The sequence below is a fragment of the Schistocerca piceifrons genome, chromosome 1 (assembly GCF_021461385.2).
Source record: "Schistocerca piceifrons isolate TAMUIC-IGC-003096 chromosome 1, iqSchPice1.1, whole genome shotgun sequence".
In the NCBI taxonomy this organism is placed as follows: Eukaryota; Metazoa; Arthropoda; class Insecta; order Orthoptera; family Acrididae; genus Schistocerca; species Schistocerca piceifrons.
In genome coordinates this window covers 513,679,021-513,698,734 of record NC_060138.1, presented here as the reverse complement: position 1 = coordinate 513,698,734, position 19,714 = coordinate 513,679,021, and the positions used below count along the sequence as shown (strand labels likewise).

Below are 19,714 nucleotides of genomic sequence, written 5' to 3'. Positions count from 1 at the left end.
GTACCCCGTAGCTAAAACATGTCTAGAACAACTGGAATATTTTATGAAATCTCAAATAGTAAAATTACATCACTATTCGCTAAATTTGGGTATCAGAACACAGGTAAATTCATTGCAAGCGTCAGGTGAGGATTACGTCATAACAGAGATTTCATTCCCAGGATGTATCGTCTTCAAGCCGTGAAAAGAACAGATTTTCGAGTGTCAGTTATACGACCTCATATGAAACTGGTATCAACTGACGACTACGGCACAAGCTTCGCGGCTTGTGTGGTTGCTCAGTGTAGATCTCTGAAATGATCATTCATAAATGCTGCTGATGATAAGGGAAAAAATGTTTCTCAGGCTACAATACTTTTGCTTCAAAGCAGCCCAACATACGACATGCAGACATAGTTTAGCAAAATAATGTGAAAAGTTGCGTTCGGTGAATAGTCCCGATGAGTTCCGTGACCAAACGAAAGATAATGCTTCTAACTTGATCTGGAAGCCACAGAGGCGGGGTTCGTCCTTTGGAACCTTGACCTTATTGTAGAAGCATCCCCTGTACGAACCAGAAACACAGTCCAAACGAATGTTTATGAAATGTTTGTGACATGTTATGATTTCTTTGTACAGGTAACTACGCGAGAGTACACATTTTTATAGAAATTTCTGTCTTTTTGTCACTTTAATTTTCGCCTGCATTGTTAGAGTAAGCCCCAGGTTTTCCGGCCAGATATCACTGATCCCGTACACCTTTATTAACTTTGTTTCCGTCATTTCTTTATTAACTTTACTTTGTCATAGTTATTGTTTTAAATAATATCAACAAAGTAATTAAAGATTAGTTTTGAAAGACACCCCTGACTGTTTTATAGCTTTCGAGGAATCGCCATTAAGAACGTACTACTTTGACGCGTGGGGTAGCCGCGCGGTCTCGGGCGTTCTGTCACGGTTCGCTCGGCTCTCCCCGTCAGAGGTTCGAATCCTCCCTCGGGCATGGCTGTGTGTGTTGTCCTTAACGTCAGATAGTTTAAGTTAGATTAAGTAGTGTGCAAGCTTAGGGACCGATGACTTCAGCAGTTTCGTCCCATAAGGTCTTACCACAGATTTCAAAATTACTACAAGGATACTCTTAGAAGATTCATGGTGAGATTGGTGATGGTAGTACCGGTAGCTTAGTCGGTAAAAATCGAAATTCATTGACGGTTACTGCATATTTTACTGTCGCCATCAGTAGCTATCAGACAACATGTCCATGAATAATACGGTTTCAAATTAAACTACACATGACATTTCACTGGTCACTATCTCTGTGTGTACTGCCAGTTTCTATTGACAGTAGACACGCTGAGCCAGTGGTGCCTGGTGGTTAACACTGGCAGAAACTAGAAACCAGAGCCGTTGGATATATTTCGACTTTATCGTTTGACCTACAGTACTCCCATCAACCAGCTCACCGATAGTTTCCTCCAGAGTACCACACACGAGCGACAGATCACAGCAATTCGGCGCTAGGTCAGGCAGTCTCTCGGTAGATAGAATGCGTGGGGGCAGATCGCAGATCACAGCGATCGATCGCTGATCACTCGTAATTCCCAAGCAATCTGACGAAATGTTTCGACGAATCGGCCATTTTCAGCAGCATAGCTGCGTGACTGCGGCTTCCTTGTGTAGACATTGAGCGTTGTTGTGTACTTTTGTTTCATTTCGCTATACTGAAGTGGAGGAAGTACTTTACACTAGAATTTATAGTTGGTTATGGAGAACGAACCATTCTATAAAGCTACCACGTATATCAAGAAGGAATGCAAATCCAAAAACGACAATCTCAATGAGAGCATTTTGCAGCTTGTGAGTAGAAGCATAAATTGGTGGGAAGTCCACAGTAAGTCAAAATATACGGGCTCCGGCCAGTGAATTCGAAATAACTAGACGCCTTATTAAAATTTTTAACTTCTAAAGTGAATGAGGTAATATTAACTGGACTTTTAATTAAATTTTATAGGGCATATCTATGCTACGGCCCTTGTCATTTAATGTAGTTTTTTCCTGTCATTTATAACGAGAGCTACAGAAACATGCAGTTCTGCTATTGATAACATTTATACACAGATATCTGACTTAAAATTCTGTCCTGTGAATACCACCAAATCTGACTGTGGAAAACCACAGACCATGGAGCACCTACTGGATGGTCAACTGTGCCCTGCATCTTGCACAGAATATCTGTTTGTGGCACAGGGCAAAAATGAATTTGCAACATGTTGGTTAAGAGTGGTGTAGCTTGCTAATTCTTTATTTGATATTTTTGCTATGATAATTACCGTGTATGGTATCTGTTTTCTGACTCGAATATGTAAGTAATAATATGAACGTATCGAGAGGGCGAATCCACTTTTTATTAAACTGCGAGAACAATAAATGAATCTCGTGGACTTCAAGCTTTATTTGCGAAATATAGACTGAAAGAATGTAAACACCCCTTTGACCTTTTTTTTTTTCTTTATTGATTTTCAATTCCCCCCCGAAGGGGGCGGGCCGGCAGCAGCTTACTACGCTGCTCTACGGCCTACAGACTTTTTTTTAAATAAAGGAAGAAGACAGGAACAAAGAAAAACAGGCGATAAAATGGCGATTTAATGTGTAAAATGGCGTAAAATTGCGGAAAGTTAAAACAGAAAGCAAAAGGGGTTGGCAATGTAGAGAAAAGACACAGGAATCAGACAAGTAACAGAGTAGACACACAATTAAAAAACATGGCGACAGTCTGGCTTCTGTTCGCAAGAGATAAAAGGCACACCCAGCGACAGTATGATGGCCGTTCGCAACAAGTCCCAAAAAACACAACACGGAACACACACTGTAAAACACGCACTGTAAAACACTCACTGTAGAACACTGCACGAAAGTGGCAACACAAAGACGACACTCCCGAGCCAAAGGCAGATGGTGGGGGGGGGGGGGGGGGGACCTGCAGGAGCGGGAAAAACAAGGAGGGAGGAGAGGAAAAAACGAAAAGGGGGGGGGGAACCAAGGAGGGAGAGGACTAATAAAGATGGGAGAAGGGCAGACGCGAGAGGGAATGAGAGGAGGCAGAGGAGGGAAATGGAAAAGGACGCAGGGGAGAGAAGGGGGCAAAGAGAGGGGAGGTGGGGAAGAAAGAGGATGGAAGGGGGGGAGAGGGAGCCCGGGAAAAGGACAGAGGAAAGGAGGGGGAGTGAGGATCAGGGTTGATAGGAGGGATAAATGGAGGGAGAGAGGGCATCATCCGGGAGGGGGAGTTGATGGAAGCCACCTTGGGAAAGGAGATGTAGGGTGTAGAGATGGAGGGTAGGGGGGACACAACGGTGAAGACGAGGCAGGGGGCGGGGATCGGAGAGGAGAGGAGCAACCAGGGGATGAGGGGGTTCAAAATGGCGGGAGGTGTAGAGGATGCAGATATGTTCGAGGAATAGGAGCAGATGGGGGAAAGGAATGAGATCATAGATGATCCGCATGGGGATGGGAGGCGTATACGGAAGGCGAGGTGGAGTGCATGACGCTCAAGGATCTGGAGGGACTTATAGAATTTGGGGGGGGGGGGGCAGATATCCAGGCAGGACTGGCATAACAGAGGATGGGACGGATTAAGGATTTGTAGGTGTGGAGGATGGTAGAGGGGTGCAACCCCCATGTCCGGCCGGAGAGGAGTTTGAGGAGTTGGAGGCGGATGTGGGCTTTGGATTGGATGGAGCGGAGATGAGGGATCCAGGTGAGGTGACGGTCAATGGTGAGGCCAAGGTAGGTGAGGGTGGGGGTGAGGCGGACAGGACGGGTGCAGACAGTATGGGAGAAATCCAGGAGCCGGAAGGAGTGAGTGGTACGACCTACGATGATTGCCTAGGTCTTGGAAGGAGTGAGTTTCAGGAGCCACTGGTTACACCATGCAGCAAAAAGGTCAATGTGATTCTGGAGAAGGCGTTGGGACCGTTGGAGGGTAGGAGCGAGGGCGAGGAATGCGGTGTCATCCGCATATTGCAAGAGGTGTACTGGAGGGGGGGGGGGGGGGGTTGGGGCATATCTGCCGTGTACAGGAGGTAGAGGAGAGGAGAGAGGACAGAGCCCTGGGGCACACCTGCAGAGGGGTCCCATTTGACCTTGATGAAAAACGTTAAGTGTTCTGTAAAGTAAACTGAAGTTCCCAAGAAATGAGTTTCATCGTTTCGCTTCTTTCTCTATTTACTTGCAAATATTAGTCGACACACAGAGGTCAGCTACCACTACCATATACTAGTTAATTTCACATCACAGCGGCGTTCGAAATACTGGTAGAAATCGCTTGGAAAACGGCTCGTGTGTGGCGGGGTCGAAGCGAGCGAATGACTGCAGGCTGTGTCGCCAGTGATTCATCCCTCGGGTGGGGGATCCTGCAGGGGGCGCGCGTAGCGACGACTTGTCTGGAGCAAACTCCGCGCCGAGCAGACCCAAGAGGGAAAGAGAGCGCCGCCTGAATTCATTCCGTAAACAGAAATAGAGACGGAGCTCACTCGTCTAAATTCAAAATACCATCCTTAGTAAGGCAGGCTTCGAACTTAAATGTTAAGTGGTGCATACTCGTGCTTAACATTAGGATCGTGCACTTTTTAAAACGGTGTTAGCCACAGTTAAGCCAGAATGAAAATATATTTCAGTTTACAACAGAATGCAGTAATAGAGGAAATAAAGCGAAAATTTAAAGCCTGTGAAAAAGTTATACAATTTTTACCATGTACGTGGAGGCACACTATAGATGCACTAATAAGAACAGAAACTATTACGGTAACTGTAAGCTTCGAAATACCTTATTTCTAAGTGTATTGCTGTATTTCATAGACGTTATATACCTCTCTGGCTTCCACCAGCGCGTTGCAGGTCCACAGCAGAAGTGTCGTTAGGTTTCACCACCACCAGTGACGTGACGGGTGTCACAAAGGAGTACTGAAACACATCGCAGCGTCTCATCTTTAGGCTGTGATTGTTTTTCAAAGTATTTCCCTCTCGAAAACAAATTTTTACGGTTAGTGACAAAGATCACATCGTGATTACACTACATATTGCTGCATCCGTTTTATTCCATCGATCTCGTGGAGTGGAAACATTGGGAAGTGGAATGAAGTCAAAAATTTACATTTCGCTTAAGTACAACACAATGAAATGTCTTTATAACAATAGCGTAGGTAGTGGGGAGCGGGGTGCTAATTACGACGATAAGTAACTCGCACTCTTGTAACTCTCGAGGCGTGTACACAACGCATGTACCATAGAGCACGTGCTACAGAGAACCGATCTGGCAAAGATACAGCTGTTCTTGATGCAGTAGGGCAGCGATGTTATTGGTGGGGGTAGAGCCAGTGGTTCTACGTCCCCACAGTGGTACCACGGTATTCAGAGCAGTATGGCGGTGAGCGCAACTGATCGACATTGTTACAAGCACGTGTGCCATGGAGAAACGCTGTTGTCATTATTTAAATGAACTTATTAGTTTTCTGCGTAGCCACTCCAGTCCTATTTAACATCACTTCACGTTTTACCTGTAGTTCTATGAGGTCGAAAAGAAAGAAAGGAGGGTGAGGATCTGAGAAAATGATACACCGATTGAGAGGGCCGTTGTTGGACTCTCATGTGCTTGTCCTATGCTTGAAAACATCTAACAATCATTGTGGGAAAGTACTATCCTTTATTTCTGCTTAACCTAACAGAGGACATGGTCAGTCACTTATGACACTATTGCCGGTATAATTAAAACTCGAAAACTGACAAATCAAAGGTACTGAAATAACTAGCCCACTCACCACACCAACTAATTTAATACGAGCAAAATGTTTAAACGCTTGTCTGTCTGAAATGCAGAATGTGAGAAGTGCCAACCAAAATGCAAGAGAAAGACACTCCATTTTCGATTCATTGGGGACACTGTCACAAGACAATTATCGTAACGTAATTAGAAAGACTAACGGCGTATGATATACTGGGTTTGCCATCGGCCATAAAGACAAATAGAGACGCTAATGCTGAAATGCGAGAAAAATCCACTAATAATTTAAAAAAAGTACCAAAAAATCGAGCTCAGATTTTACTCATCTGCAACCAACATCATTGTAAGTCCACTGAAATTCCGTTCCATGCAGATTGACGACGGCTCTCCTCCAGAAAACATCGTTATAGAAGAAATTGTTCGGCACGAACTTCGAGCAAGATACACAAATTTCTGATAAGGTATAATAACTAATCGTGGAAGTTAGTGCTTTTCTTTTTTCTTTTCTTTAAATAGAAATGTGTCTAAGGAATAGCTGTATCAAGTGGTCAATCGAAGGGGTTACGGACAGGAGGAGTGAAATGAATGTATCTCACACTAGGTTGCAAGGACTTTGGCAGTCATATTCTGTGGAAGTGGAAGACTGAACAAGGTTCGAGGTATTAAAGCAACACAGTCAAAATGGATAACAATACAAATGAAATGACACAATTTCAGAGACTCTGGTAGTCTCATCGATATATGATTTTATGTATATATACTGGAACGGTGAGTGAAAACTTGTACTAAACCCGGGAATTGAACCCGGATCTCCTGCTTACTACACAGGTGCTTTAGCTATTAAGACACCTTGGCACTGCAAGTCAAGCACCTGTCTCTGAAAATGTATCATTACATTCGTATAATTAACTACACCTGGGTTTCAGGCTGAATCCCCGATTTACGTTCGATGCAGAGGTGCTATTCCAGAACATGGATACCCTCGGCAATTCTGTTTGTGTAAGGGGGAATTCAAAGTATGCTGGGGTGGCAGTGAGAGTTTGGATCGAGAAGAAACGCGCGCCAGGGTAATACCTGCAGTTGTGTCAACCGCAGTACCAAGGTGAGTTGGTGACTAACGCACCGTCCTGGTAAGCAGGAGACCCAAGTTCGATTCCCACCCTTCGTACAAATCTTTACTAGCAGATTCAGTCTGTGTACATACACAAATCAAAAAAAGTTTTGCGTCCCAGAACTCTTGAAGATAGACGTTGACTGTGGGTATTGTATCACAGACCCAGTCCCTTTGACTCTTCAGAGATGTTACTAAATCCGCCCAAAATGTAAACAACCATGCATGAGCAGCGGTTGTTAGACGGAGGGAGTCCGGCAGCCAATAAGTTCCAGTCATCCTACCAGGAAGGACGTACACAGCTCGTGTTGTCTGTAGTTCAACCAAGCCTAGAAGGTCAATACCGCGGTTCGATCGCTTCCGCATTGTTACTTTGTGCCAGGGAGGGCTCTCAACAAGGGAAGCGCCCAGGCGTCTCACAGTGAGCCAAATCGATGTTGTTCGGACATGGAAGAGATACAGAGAGACAGGAACTGTCGATGACATGCCTCTCTCAGGCCGCCCAAGGGCTATTACTGCAGTGGATGACCGCGACCTATGGATTATGGCTCGGAGGAACCCTGACAGCAACGCCACCATGTTGAATAATGCTTTTCGAGCAGCCACAGGACACTCCCGACTTCCTTGACGAGGTCCATCTTTGCAACCACGACACCATACAGCGAGGAACAGATGGGCCCAACAACATACCGAATGGACCGCTTAGGACTGGCATCACGTTCTCTTCACAGATGATTGTCGCATATGCCATCAACCAGACAATCTTCGGAGACGTGTTAGGAAGCAACCCGGTCAGGCTTAACGCCTTAGACACACTGTCCAGCGAATGCAGTAAGGTGGGAGTTTCCTGCTGTTTTGGGGTAGCATTACGTGGAGCTGTTGGTGGTCATGGCCGTCGTAACAGCTGCACGATACGTGAATGCCATCCGCCGACAGAGAGAGCAACCGTATCGGTAGCATATTGGCGAGGCATTAGTTTTCATGGACGACAATTCGCGCCCCCATCGTGCACATCTTGTGAATGACTTCCTTCAAGGCAAAGACACCGCTCGACTAAAGTGGCCAGCATGTTCTCCAGACATGAACCCTATCGAACATAGAAAAGGATAGATTGAAAAGGGACGACGTGACCCACCAAACATTCTGAGAGATCTACGCCGAATGGCCGTTGAGGAATGGGACAACCTGGACCAAAAGTGCCTTGATGGACTTGTGGATAGCATGCCACGACGAATACAGGCATGTATCAATGCAAGAGGACGTGGTACTTGATCTTAGAGATACCGGTGTGTACAGCAATCTGGACCATCACCTCGGAAGGTCTCTCTGTATGGTGGTACAACATGCGATGTGTGGTTTTCATGAGCAGTAAAAAGGGCGGATATAATGATTATGTCGATCTCTATTCCAATTTTCTGTACAGATTCTGGAACTCACGGAACCGAGGTGATGCAAAACCTGTTTTGATGTGTGTAAAAAGGACAATATGTCGCTCCCATTTCTGAGTTATATTAATGCCAATTATACGTTGCCTACAAGCTGTCAAGATCGTTTGGACTGCGCTTCAGAAGCATCGCTGGGAAGCCCTTACGCATCCTACATATAGTCCCGGTCCCTCCCTATGCGATTTCCATATCTTGCAGCTCTGAATATAAATGTTCGCGGCTGTCGTTTTGCTTCGGACTAAGAGGTGCAAACATGGTTCTGCAGCGATCTGCAAACATTTTTCCATGAAAGCAAATACCCTTCTTATCTCAAGAGTGGGATTAAAGTATTAACAGGTATGCCGATTACTTTTGAAGTAAAAAACAGTTTATTATCTTTTTTCCCTTCTGTACCATTTTCACGTGCCTGCTCCTTATAAACAGGAAGTGGAAAGAAGGTAAGGCTAAATGATTTCAGGAAGGATGGGAAGAAATCGAAAAAGAAATGGTCGTCGTGTTAAGCACAGAGTAGATAGGGATAGGTGGAAAGAGTACACTTAGGGCGCTTATAAGAAGGAGAACTTTTGTGATGGCGTGATTGAGGAAGCAATGTGAGTCGATATGGAACATATAGGGGATGCAGTATTAGTCAGAATTTATTGTAGATTTTGAAAGCTTGCGATCAAAGAAGACAGAAGGGGCAGAAAACATGCCTTCTGAATTCCTAAAGTCATTGGCGAAAGTGGAAAACAGTTGGCGTCTAGACAAGATGACGTCTAAAATTTATGAGTCTGGAAACTCATAAGTTTCTCGCAAAAATAACAGCCACAAAACCTCGAATAGAGCAAGGGCAGATATGTTCAAAAATGGCTCTGAGCACTATGGGACTTAACATCTGAGGTCATCAGTCCCCTAGAACACAGAACTACTTAAACCTAACTAACCTAAGGACATCACACACATCCATGCCTGAGGCAGGATTCGAACCTGCGACCGTAACAGTCGCGCGGTTCCGGACTGGAGCGTCTAGAACCACTCGGCCACCGCGGTCGGCGGCAGATAAGTGCCAGAGCAGTCGCACAATAGACGAAAGTTGCTAAGAAAAATAATACACAAAAGAATGGAAAGGAAAAACGAGTATCTGTTAGATGACGATAAATTTCACATTCGCAAAGGTAAAGGCACCAGAGAGGCAGTTTTGACATACCGCTTGATAATGAGAGCAAGACTAAAAAATAAATCAATAAATAAAAAAAAATATAAAGACATGCTCAAAGGATTTGTCGACCTAGAAAAAGCATTCACAGTGAAAAATAATGTAAAATGTTCGAAATTCTGAGAGAGCATGAAGTAAGCTACAAAATGGTTCAAATGGCTCTGAGCACTATGGGACTTAACATCTGTGGTCATCAGTCCCCTAGAACTTAGAACTACTTAAACCTAACTAACCTAAAGACATCACACACAACCACGCCCGAGGCAGGATTCGAACCTGCGACCGTAGCAGTCGCGCGGTTCCGAACTGAGCGCATAGAATCGCGAGACCACCGCGGCCGGCAGTAAGGTACAGGTAAGGTGGTGTAACATACAACATGTACAAGAACCGAGAGGGAACAATAAGACTGGAGGACGAAAAACGATGTGCTCGGATTAAAAAGGATGTAAGACAACGATGCAGTCTCTTACGCCAACTATTTAGTATATACGCCGAAGAATTAATTACGGAAATAAAAGGAAGATTCAAGAGTGGGATTAGAATTCTAGGTGAAAGTATATCAGTCTTAAGACGTGAGAATTGGGGACAAAGACGTAGACGGAGTTAAGGAACTCTCCTTTCTTGTAAGTACTCGTAAAATAAAACTTGACTGACGAAGCAAGGAAGACATGGGAAACAGATTAGAACAGGCAACTAGGACATTTCTGGCCAAGACAAGTCCGCTAATATCAACCATCGGACCCAATCTGAGGAAGAAATTTTTGAGAATGTAGATTTGGAGAACGGTATTGTATGGTAGTGAATCATAGACTGAGGGAAAACTGGAAAAGAAGAGAATCGAAGTGCTGTAGAAGTGTGTTGAAACTTAGATGGGCAGTAAGGTAAGGAATGAGGAGTTTCATCACAGAATAGGTGAACAAAGGAACATGGAAAATACTGTCAAGAAGAATGAACAGGATGGTAGGACACGTGTCAAGACGTCAGGGAGTAACTTTCATGGTGCCAGAGGGAGCTAAAAAAGGTAAGAAAAGTAGAGGCAGATAGAGAATGGAGTACATACAATAGACAACTGAGGACGCAGGATTCGAGTGCTGCTCTGAGATGAAGAGGTTAGGGCAGGAGAGTAGTTCATAGCGGGCGGCATCAAATAGGTCAAGTGGCTGGTGTTAAAAACAAAGAACCTATTATGATCAGGAAATTATTACGATTAACAGCTATTTATGTTAATGAAAGAATTATGTGGCATATTATAGAGCGTTTTGTTCATTCTGGCATAAACGTTGGACCGTTTCCTTTCAATTACTTTGTGCGCCATAGCGGCAACTTTTTGTGCTGTATATTTTGAGCGGGACAGAGCAACATCAAACAATTCTGCTAGAAAAATTATTACAGGCTCCTAAGACGCCATGTCTTGCATCTGCAATTTTAGGCTGAGCATCTGTAGCTGGACCACACGTTTTAAAAGTATGGGTAAGTATGGGAACAGAAGCAGATTTATGAAGGTCATTTGCAGCGATGGAGTTACAAAATTAGAGAACGGAGCTAATACCACGTGATGGTTACTATTGTATGTCGTTTAAGATACGATTTCAACCAAAATCCTCAGGGTATGAAGGAGCAGAATCGTTTCTCGAAAGACGCTTTGAAGAAAACAGTAGGACCAAACGAGACAGTAACTAGACTGAACCTAAAAAGCAGAATGTTCTCAAACACAATAACATGCTTTCTGAGAGAGACAGAAAACAACAAATAAGTGATTAATCATATAAGATCAATACACTACACTACTCTACAGTAGACTGCGAAAATAATGTGGTATCTGGGCTGTACTATTGCGTAATTTTCTGTGGTAGCATATTTTCCTCTCGAACAATTAACAGAGTAAACTCGCTTGTGAAATAGAATATTCCGTAAATCGAAGTATCAGTCTATGATTTACCGGTATTAATACAGAAATATCTTCATCGCGTGGACTCGCTTTTGAATTAATATTATTAATATTACACTCCTGGAAATGGAAAAAAGAACACATTGACACCGGTGTGTCAGACCCACCATACTTGCTCCGGACACTGCGAGAGGGCTGTACAAGCAATGATCACACGCACGGCACAACGGACACACCAGGAACCGCGGTGTTGGCCGTTGAATGGCGCTAGCTGCGCAGCATTTGTGCACCGCCGCCGTCAGTGTCAGCCAGTTTGCCGTGGCATACGGAGCTCCATCGCAGTCTTTAACACTGGTAGCATGCCGCGACAGCGTGGACGTGAACCGTATGTGCAGTTGACGGACTTTGAGCGAGGGCGTATAGTGGGCATGCGGGAGGCCGGGTGGACGTACCGCCGAATTGCTCAACACGTGGGGCGTGAGGTCTCCACAGTACATCGATGTTGTCGCCAGTGGTCGGCGGAAGGTGCACGTGCCCGTCGACCTGGGACCGGACCGCAGCGACGCACGGATGCACGCCAAGACCGTAGGATCCTACGCAGTGCCGTAGGGGACCGCACCGCCACTTCCCAGCAAATTAGGGACACTGTTGCTCCTGGGGTATCGGCGAGGACCATTCGCAACCGTCTCCATGAAGCTGGGCTACGGTCCCGCACACCGTTAGGTCGTCTTCCGCTCACGCCACAACATCGTGCAGCCCGCCTCCAGTAGTGTCGCGACAGGCGTGAATGGAGGGACGAATGGAGACGTGTCGTCTTCAGCGATGAGAGTCGCTTCTGCCTTTGTGCCAATGATAGTCGTATGCGTGTTTGGCGCCGTGCAGGTGAGCGCCACAATCAGGACTGCATACGACTGAGGCACACAGGGCCAACACCCGGCATCATGGTGTGGGGAGCGATCTCCTACACTGGCCGTACACCACTGGTGATCGTCGAGGGGACACTGAATAGTGCATGGTACATCCAAACCGTCATCGAACCCATCGTTCTACCATTCCTAGACCGGCAAGGGAACTTGCTGTTCCAACAGGACAATGCACGTCCGCATGTATCCCGTGCCACCCAACGTGCTCTAGAAGATGTAAGTCAACTACCCTGGCCAGCAAGATCTCCGGATCTGTCCCCCATTGAGCATGTTTGGGACTGGATGAAGCGTCGTCTCACGCGGTCTGCACGTCCAGCACGAACGCTGGTCCAACTGAGGCGCCAGGTGGAAATGGCATGGCAAGCCGTTCCACAGGACTACAGCCAGCATCTCTACGATCGTCTCCATGGGAGAATAGCAGCCTGCATTGCTGCGAAAGGTGGATATACACTGTACTAGTGCCGACATTGTGCATGCTCTGTTGCCTGTGTCTATGTGCCTGTGGTTCTGTCAGTGTGATCATGTGATGTATCTGACCCCAGAAATGTGGCAATAAAGTTTCCCCTTCCTGGGACAATGAATTCACGGTGTTCTTATTTCAATTTCCAGGAGTGTATTTTCAGCCTTCTTTTCGACGTGCATTAATAGGATGAGAATAATTTTAACAGTTTCGAACGTGCAAATTATTGTTAATGGTACACATTAAACCTCAGAACTCTGTCCTAAGACAATCAGTTTAGAACTGATTTCCTGTAGAACTTGAATGATGCTTACGAACTACAATCCCCGATACAGGGAGCTTTAGAAGGTAAGGTAAAACATTAAGGAACAACAAATGATCATATGAAACATAATAGTTCTCAAGTTCAAGGAGGCGCATGCACCGGCGCAAACTCAAGCATGCTTTTGAATTTTGTGTACAGACCACTGTACGCAGGCACAGGACTCACCCCATACCAGACAGGGAGACAGGTGTCTACTTGCAGGTGGGGCAAGTACAGAACTCTTCCCATACCAGACAGGGAGACAGGTGTCTACTTGCAAGTGGGGCAAGTACAGGACTCTTCCCATACCAGACAGGGAGACAGGTGTCTACTTACAAGTGGGGCAAGTACAGGACTCTTCCCATACCAGACAGGGAGACAGGTGTCTACTTGCAAGTGGGGCAAGTACAGGACTCTTCCCATACCAGACAGGGAGACAGGTGCCTACTTGCAAGTGGGGCAAGTACACGACTCTTCCCATACCAGACAGGGAGACAGGTGTCTACTTGCAAGTGGGGCAAGTACAGGACTCATACCATACCAGACAGGGAGACAGCTGTCTACTTGTATGTGGGGCAAGTACAGCCGCAAAGCGTCTAGCTACAAGGCGCAGAGGTGTAAACGCAGCTTACGAAATTTTTCCAGATGTCAAGGAAATGGTATGCGACTGATAAAAAGAGGCAGGAACAACAGTATTCGAATCCAAGATCTTTCGTTCTGAAGACTGTCACGTCAGTAGTGAGCCACGAAACGCAACAATGTTTAGTTATTTGTCATTGCGAAAGATTTTATTGTAGCGTTTATTATTATAAGCCAGTCCCTCAGCACCGTCTACAATATGAAGACGTCTGGGATGTTCATGCAGAAATGAGTACAAGGGCCCTTGATGTGATGTTGGTAACACACAAGGTCGTGGAACGCCGAGACATGCACAGGGTCGACGCGAAATAGTTTCACACCAGTATGTTAATTACACTGCTTCACAAAAAAGTGAAGCACGCAGAAGCGGATACAGAAATGAAATGAAAGCTAATGTGATGTTATTTTTGTGATTACTAAATAGATTGGGATTTACGAAAAACTTGGTAATAGGAGCCCACTTATCCATATGACGTTGTGCTCCCTCTGACCAGGACACATGCACTGATTCCATTGGTAAGGGTGTCATAAAACCGTTGTATCGTCTCCTGGGACAAGCTGTACCACAACTGTTGTTATTGGTCCTTGATATCCTTGATAATGGCACTGAGACAGAGTTGACGTTCGAGCTGCCCCCCAAGTGTTCTGTCGGCGACAGGTCTGGGGATCTTACTGGCCACAGGAGTACCTCAAAGTCAAAGAGGCAGTTCATAGAGACACGTTCCATGTGCGGACGAGCAGTGTCGTGCTAAAAAGGCTACTGCTATACTGCCCTGTGGGGTGTAACACATGTGGACACAGGATGTCCGTGACGTACCGCTTTGCCGTCAGAGTTCCCTCGATCACTACCAGGACGACCAGAAGATATATCCGATGGCTGGTCACATCATGACCCCAGGAGTAACACCGCTGTGCCTCTCCAAAATATTGGAAGAATAAGAACTATTACGAGATCGCCGCCATACTCGACGACGATAGCAGGTTTAGTGCAGAAACTTGATTCATCGCTGAACAGAAAGCGACGCAGTTCATCAGCAGTCCGTGCTTCTAGGTCACAGCACCACTCCAAACGTGAGCGTTTATGTTTTAGTGTTAGTGGCAGCCTAGCATTCGACAGTAATTCCCTTGTCTGGCTGCTACTAGTCTCCGACCAACAGGGCGAGATGAAACAGAATGTCGCAATGAAGCCATAGCTTTCTCATGGTTGGTAGGCGGAGGTGTGAATCGGTACCTTTGAGTTTGGTGTGCAATATCTCGACCATCTCTTTTCGTGATCGGTTCTGGTTAATCGGGGTCCTGAAGACTTTTTGTCTACCTTCATATCCATATGTAGTCCAAAAACGGGACGTTATCGTATCGGTATGCCTAAAAAATGTGGGTATTGCGTGATTCAACCAGCTCGTAAAATGGAGACCTACAATGACACCAATTTCAAAGTCTATCACGTGCTGATAACGTTGACTCATAACAGTACGTGGCCTCCGTCTCATCCACAGAGAACACCCAACATCTGAAGCTTTTCATGCCCTTTATATTCCTTAGCGGGCCTGGTAACATTAGCAGACATGAACAGCACTAATTCACTGTGGTAATGGTTCTATTTATCACAGAGAATTCAATATCTGCTTTGACATACGAGCATGTCTTCCGGGTACTTTTCATGCCAGGCTGTATACATGACGCTTTTCCTCTGAGTTTTGTTCAACTATCTGTTCAGATGAAACACGCGCACTTCCCAGCTCACCATGTTTATGAAATACTTTTAAAACTGTGAAATAAAAATACTTTAAAACTCTGAAGAAAATCTTTGCTTAGGGCAAGTTGTCCAGTCCTGTGGCCTGCTAGTCGCCTATTTCACTGCAACTGCTATACCCTTCACCTTCAACGATCTGCGTTGTACACTCACGTCTTGACCTGCCACTTTCATTCTTTACTTCTACCATCCAGTCAGCTACAGATTTCAGCAATGAGTCAAACTGTAATGTAGGCAAACCTTCTAGCTCTTATCTTTATTACGTTTTCGATGGGCACAGTTTTTGTTGGCTCGTTGCGCGATATCCTGTAGCATCACATTTGAAAATCTTCTTTCTTCCCCATTGTCCATATTTTGATCTCATACAGAGATGTGCTCCTAACAACGCCTTCAAGTTTCAAGGTTTACATTTATATAGGTTACACATTCTTTATTTTGGCATTAGACCGTATTTGCCTTATGCAATCCTTCCTACTGTGGATTTTTTGCAACCCTCCTTCTTATTTGTTCTACCCAAGATAACAAAATTCTTCCTCACTCCACAGTCTCTTTAACATTTAGTCATCTGGCTGTACACACCACACCCTTATTTTTCTTTATATCCATTCTGTACCCAACAGCTAACATTTCATTAAGCAACTGAAAGAATTTGTTAAGTTTTAGCGAGTACTACTTTGTCGACAACGATTCTCATCATGATGATTTTCTGTCCACGACAAACAACTCTCTAATCCAGAAGGATTCATTTCTTCGCTTCCCTCATTGCCTCTCAAAAACAGAAGATAGACGTCGGGGATGACAATTAGCAACCCTGCTTACACCGTTCTTAATTCTACTTTGTAAATTGTATTGTGTGTTCTTATTTTTCTGACATGGCGTAGATCTTGAAAGGAACGAAAAGTATGTCTAATCTAATCTTAGTCCCACTATTGGTCCTCATATATGTAAACGATCTTCTGTCTAATTTACAACAAGCAGAATTAGTTCTTTTTTCAGATGGCACTAGCAGTGTAATCGAACCAAGCGTATATCAACAGAAGAAATGGTAAATATGTTATTAAAAGTAGAAATGGCTGGTCTGCAGTTAATGGTCTCACACTGTTTCACTAATAATAAGTGTAACACAGGGTGAGTAAATAATAAATAGGGTGGAAACTTCAAAATTCTTGTGTGCTCATACTAACAAGAATTTAAACTTGAAAAAATACTATTGAAACTTTTAAAACAACTTTCTTCAGCCATGGTCACACTTAGAATCATTGCAAATCTTGGGGAAATCTGTAAGCTGACAAGTTTGAATTTTTTATTCAGCAATGTCATGTGAAACAATGATCTGGGGCAACTCATCTTCAAGAAGGAAAAATTTTTGTAGCTCAAAAAATGTGCTGCAAGAGTAATATGTGGTGCTCATCCACAATCATCTTGTAGACGTCTCTTTAAGGAGTTAGGCATTTTGAATACTGCTTCAGAGTATATTTATTCCCTCATGAAGTTTGTTATCTATAATCCACTGCAGTTCAGTACAAACAATGACGAACATAATTCAATATTAGAAGAATACCATAGCATAAGAAGGGGTGCAAAATGCAGAACCCAAAAGTTTTGATCACTAACCCAGTGATATAAAATATCAGAAAGCAAAGTAAAATTTGAAAACAAACTGAAAAATTTTCTCTTTGATAGTTCTATTCTGTAGAAGAATTTCTATTATTGTAATGTGTGGTGAGCAGAATTACTGACTCACATGTGTAATATTTTTTAAAGATAAAGAACTCTTGTAAATGGCCAGTATGTAGCCATATTTACATATGAATTTGTTGTGGGAATGTAAAATGACTTGTTTCACATCGTTACATTCAACGATGCAATGATCCATGGAACATGAAACTAACTAACTGACACCACTGTTCCCTGCTGTTCTGAGTTTTTGCGTCCTGGAGCCTTTACTACTCCGTCAAATAGCTCCTCAATTGGCATCACAAGGCTGAGTGAACCTTGGTAGGTCACCATTGCATTGTCTGTCATGACATGGCCGTTGACATTTTTTTACTAATGTATCTTTATATTTCCGACGCATTTGGTACAAGACAGTTGTGGAATTTCGTGTCTATCTGATTTTCGCTTCGTAAAAATACCAAGGCAACCAAAACTACATACTTTTTACAATCTGATGGTACTTTCATCAGTTGGGCCAGATTATAATGTGCCTGAAAGTTCCGCCAGTATTCTTTAAGAGCAACGGAATTTGCTGCAGAGAGCCATAAACGTGTACCACGTCTGTATGTTCTGACTGTGTAAAATCTGCATTTGAACCAATTGCTAGTACAATAATCAGTCACCTATCGTATGACCACGACACATTTTCAGTTACTCACATTCTGATGTAATTATTGGCCTGAACAGACAGTTAATTTTGTACAATTAACTAGTTATATATTGTTCTTGCATTGGTTGTTGACCAGGGAATGAACACATGTGATTGGCTATGTAGTTGCAAATACATCTTTGATAAAAACAATCGTAAAAAGGTATACAACAGTTAACAATGTTAATAAGCAGTACTTTTGGATACGAGGTCTCAATATAAATAAAATTATGTTCAAAACTAGTATTACATTTATATGATTTTCTTTGAACAGTACTTCATTATTAAACAAGAACAATATTTCATGTATCGAAACAAATGTTTTGGAAAATGTTGTTAACAGGTTTATAGAAAAGAGATATACATTTGTTTACAATGTCACAATAGCTTTTATGAGTGTAAATGTATTATCAAATTACTTGTCATTCAAAATTGACCCTTGTTAAGGGACTCGAAAGCCTTATTGTAATATAGATTTTTATCTCTGTGCCTGGGGGTTTTAGGGGGAAAATATTGTTTGTCTATGTGTTTGAGAACAGATGGGAAGAATTTGTGTGATGTATGATATCAAACTATCCTTTTTCCTATTGTTTCCATGTAATAGAAACTGCATTGAACGACGTTTGTCATGTACATACATTTTTCACTCTGTAAACCTAATACTATGCATTGTGGAGATAAAAACGTTTTGTTATTTTACAAACACTGCATTATTGAAATGCATAGAACAGAAAGGAAATGATAGATATAAAATGTCTTATGTATTACTGACTACTACAAATTTATTTAAATGCAGTCTTTGTTGAAATTCAGTATGGGTCCAATTTTGAGTCAGTTATAGCTGAAAGTAGCTATGTATGAATTTTCTGTGGCGAAAGTGGCGGTGGTAACACTGCAAATGACGATACAGCAGTTAAAATGAGCAGTCAAAAACTCATGTCTAAATATGAAACTGCACCTATACTTAAAGATGCCAGCTTCTTCAGCAGTCAACAAAATAAATAATCATCTTATAGGACAGCTCAGCAAAATGCGATAAAATATTAGTTTTCAGTGCATTTTATAGTAAGTTACATCTTCATGCAGGATATATAAGATGTAGTTAAATTGCTGGGGATGTTATAAATTTCACTTAAGTACTAGTTAATGTATAAACTGTATATTAGTTTTTACGAACTGATCAGGGGAATGGAAGTTGCAGCATTCATAGAACATCAACATCCAAAATTCAACTGTGAATACAAAGAAGCAGATTTATTGCAACATATATATTCAGAGAACAGACACCTGGAATAAGGTTAAGTTGGTAAGATATGATCCATGCTTCAGTACTGAAATAAAATGAATTTTTTTGTGTTTTGGAAATTGCCAGAAGAGAACAATGAATGTTTGGATCACCTTTAAGCAGTGCGGACCTTCAGACACCATACGTTAAGTATGAAAAGATGACTGAATTACCTGTGATCTAAGTATAATACTGTGGTGAGACATACAATAATAAATTTTGACATGTTCATGTTGTGATGATTTCCAACCATTAAAACTATTTATATGAAGTAGAAAATAAGGATATTTGTGGGAGTAACAACTCACATAATTAAATTTCCTGGCTTTGCTTATTAACGTGAAAAACACCATTCCTCCATGGTCTGGAATCCATGTTAAACTGTAGATGCCCCTATGACTGAGCAAGTCAGTTCAAAGTTTGGAGTAAGGCGACAGCGTACTTCTTCCAATAGAACCATGTACACCAGGGCTTCACAACATACGTGTTCGCGGAGCAAGCTGTGAGCAGCAAGGCGCGAGTAAGGAGTAGCGCGAGCATGCTACCCCCACTACCGGACCAAAGCGGAGAGTGGGGAGAGTCACGTGG

At 43.4% G+C, this 19,714-nt stretch overlaps 1 protein-coding gene across 1 annotated transcript in view; it reads right to left on the bottom strand.

Moving 5' to 3' along the window:
• LOC124797586 overlaps positions 1–19,479 on the bottom strand; it is an 83,480-nt gene extending 64,001 nt beyond the window's left edge. Inside the window, exons 1-2 of the mRNA XM_047260797.1 lie at positions 19,435–19,479; positions 4,848–4,941 (exon numbers count right to left, since the gene is read on the bottom strand). Of these exons, the coding sequence (XP_047116753.1) occupies positions 4,848–4,941; positions 19,435–19,479 (139 nt within the window). The remainder of the gene's footprint in view (positions 1–4,847; positions 4,942–19,434) is intronic.
• Positions 19,480–19,714: the final 235 nt, after the last annotated feature.